The 3,064-nt window shown below is 31.2% G+C and overlaps 1 protein-coding gene across 1 annotated transcript; it reads left to right on the top strand.

The window, feature by feature from the left end:
- Positions 1–1,545: 1,545 nt before the first annotated feature.
- LOC149031364 (histone-lysine N-methyltransferase SETMAR-like) lies at positions 1,546–2,724 on the top strand. Its single transcript, XM_089176270.1, has 2 exons — positions 1,546–2,457; positions 2,671–2,724. The coding sequence occupies exons 1-2, from the start codon at positions 1,546–1,548 to the stop codon at positions 2,722–2,724; spliced, it is 966 nt and encodes a 321-aa protein (XP_089032396.1).
- Positions 2,725–3,064: the final 340 nt, after the last annotated feature.

Raw genomic sequence — 3,064 nt, 5'->3', positions numbered from 1 at the left:
CGCGAACGCTAAACTTTTAACGCGTTTTTAAAACGACTTTTTTAAAACTGGCGTAATAGATAACTCAAACATTTCTAAACCGATTCTGATGAAATTTAGCACACATTTTCTTCATAGTATTAGCTTCTTGTTGTATTTTAGAATGCTACAAAAATTTACAATAATTGCCATTCTTGACCAAAAAATCGTCGGAAAAATGGGTCAAAAATCGGACTTTTTTGTCTTAGTCGTGCCAATTTACGATTTTTTGTCTTTTTTGTTTTTTCCTAATTCAACTAAAAAATACATGTTTTACGAAAACGCTTTAACCCTTTTTTTTTATTCCAAATTGCTGTAACTGAAGCTAAAAATCACGCTGATTGATGCCTTTCGACGTGAGGGCCTCAGGAGATTAGTGACTACAGCGGCCATTTTGAGAAAAATTAAAAAAAAACCGGATTCTTATATTTCAATATGTAATGAATAAACATGCTAAGTTTCCAAACGATTCATTTATTCCTTCCATTTTAAATGAGCCTCTGAAAAGCGGTCAAAATTTAGGCGTTTACATTTATCGCCGGTCTTAAAAGTTTCTATAAATATGTTTGAAATGTTTTTGATATATTTTTCATAAAATTTTTACAAACCTATTTGAAATATTGTATGAAATCTTTTAATATTGTATGATTTCTGCTAGGTTTCAAGGAAATAGTTTTATACATTTCAATTACTCCTCAATTAAAATTTTTTAAAAATATTCTTGAAATATTTTTGTAGAATTTTTTATGAATCCTTTTCACAATATTTTAGAATGATGCCTGCAAGGTTTCTGAAAGATTTTATGGGAATAATTTACGAAATTTTTCGCTGAAAGATTACAAAACTTATCGTACTATGTAGAAAGAATTAACTATAAAATTTTTATACTAATCATATGGAAGACAAAATTGTGACAACAAAAATGATGATCATAGTTTTTATGTTTTTGTAATATCCTAAATAGGTTAACTAGGGTTAAATCGAGCGGCGTTGTATTTTATACTGCTATAAAAATTTTAATTACTTTTGTATTTTTTTAACTTTTTCGCGCAGGCAATGTTGTAAATTTTACTCTTATACATATAGAATAATTGATTTTTTGGCCAGTTATTTTCAAAAAAACTGCGTTTAGAATTTATTAAAACAGTAAACAGACAATTCAAACAGGTTTCATAAATTATAGTTTATTTTTCGAATATAATTCGTACTAGTTTTATTTACAATATTTCATAGATTTAACAATAATAATATTTGAAATTACGTTAGTTTAAAGTTGAACTAGATTATTTTAGTTTGTAAACTTTATCAAAAAAAATTTAAATTTACAGGAGTATGTTTACTCAATCCTATCTTTATATTTACATGTATTAGAAGGATCAAATGTAATCAAAATTTCTTCGATGAATTCATTTCCATTTGGTTTGTGACAGTACACGGTCCTGTAAACACGGAAATTTAGTTACGTTCAATCTTGGTTGTAAATTGTATTTTCCGGTTAACAAATTCTTGTTCTACCAAGGAGGAAATATGTCAAGGCCAACAATAGAAGAATTAGACTTACGCCAATACATGCTAAATTTGTTCGATGAAGGAATGGATTGTTTCGAAGCAGTGAACAGATTTAACGATACTTATGGGGATGTTTTGACAATAAGAAAGTGTTATGCATGGTTTCGCAAGTTTAGAAACGGAGATAGGAATCTTGAAGATGACCCACAAATAAAAAAATATGATAAGTTTGAGTTATTGAAGGAGTTGATCGATTCAAATCCTTTTCAAACAGTTAAGGAATTATCATTGAAGATGGGCTGTTCAGTGAGTACAATTCATAGAGATCTTAATATCATAGAGAGAGTTTGGAGGAAAGGAATGTGGGTTCCTGAAGAATTGATGGAGTCGGTGCTCGATCAACGGCGTACCATCTGCGCGTCTCTTTTGTCTCGGCATGAAGCCGATCCGTTTTTGCAAAGACTGATTATTGGAGATGAGAAGTGGGTAGTATGCAAATATTCTGTACCAGAAAAACAATTGGGAGAAGCATCTGTTTCTATACCTGAACCATCACTAACAATACAGAAGATACTTGTTTGTCTGTGGTGGGATATTTTTGGAATCATACACTATGAATTGCTCGAGCCTGGTCAGACCGTTACAACTATAATGTATTGCGAACAACTCGAACGAATGAAACATGAGTTAATAAAAAAAGGATCTGTTTTGGTCAATGGAAAAAACAGGATCCTTCATCAAGAAAAAGCATGGCGAAATGCTGCAGATGTAGTACAGAAAAAAATAACGGAGCTTGGATTGGAACTTTTACCTCATCCACCCTATTCATTAGATCTCTGCATATCGAATTACATTTTCAATTCGTTAGAACGTAGATTAAGAGATCTAACCTTTAACAATGTTGGAGAAATGAAAACCTACTTCGATAAGGTTTTTAATGAAGGATCCATTTTTCAAAATAATATCGGGTTAATGCCTTCTTTATGGCGTAATGTGTTAAAACAGGATGGAAATTATTTTTAAATATATTATTTATTTCGTAGTCAAAGACAAGTTTTGATTCTTTTCGGTCCCCCTAATACATGCATATGCATATATAACTGCGTATTTATATATTTCATTTCTATTTTCATATGTGAACAGCTTCAAGAACAGGACATAATGTTAACACTGCCAGCCGCTGTCACGTACACCTGACTTATTTTACTCCAGTATTAATCTTGCTTGCGGCAGAGCGAATTTAGGAAGAAAAACCCGATTATAAGGCAGAAATTACTTTCAGTCCCTCATTCAAAAAAGAACTATTAACTAAAAATCGTTGTTTGAAAACTGTTGTTGACAAAATTGAAGAAAGAAGGAGAAAAGCGTAGGAGAACGATCATATCGTAACAATAAGACAGAAAATGATTTGGCACTTACCTCGACACGTTGGGAATATCAGCACTTCTCTACATTTCATGTTCAAAGTCCAGCCTGAAACAGGATTACTCTATAAAATAACAAAGTATTATCATATATATCAACGAAGGACTAAAAA

The sequence above is a fragment of the Polistes dominula genome, unplaced genomic scaffold (assembly GCF_049000335.1).
Source record: "Polistes dominula isolate Pdom_NZ unplaced genomic scaffold, Pdom_raw_medaka contig_281, whole genome shotgun sequence".
Taxonomy (NCBI): Eukaryota; Metazoa; Arthropoda; class Insecta; order Hymenoptera; family Vespidae; genus Polistes; species Polistes dominula.
This window is presented reverse-complemented; position numbering and strand designations above follow the sequence as displayed.

Bases quoted from the DNA above. Each gene is read 5' to 3' on its own strand.
- LOC149031364 (XM_089176270.1), top strand. From the start codon at position 1,546: ATGTCAAGGCCAACAATAGAAGAATTAGACTTACGCCAATACATGCTA. The intron at 2,458-2,670 runs GTTTTTAATGAA...ATATGTGAACAG, and splicing joins TGAAAACCTACTTCGATAAG to CTTCAAGAACAGGACATAAT.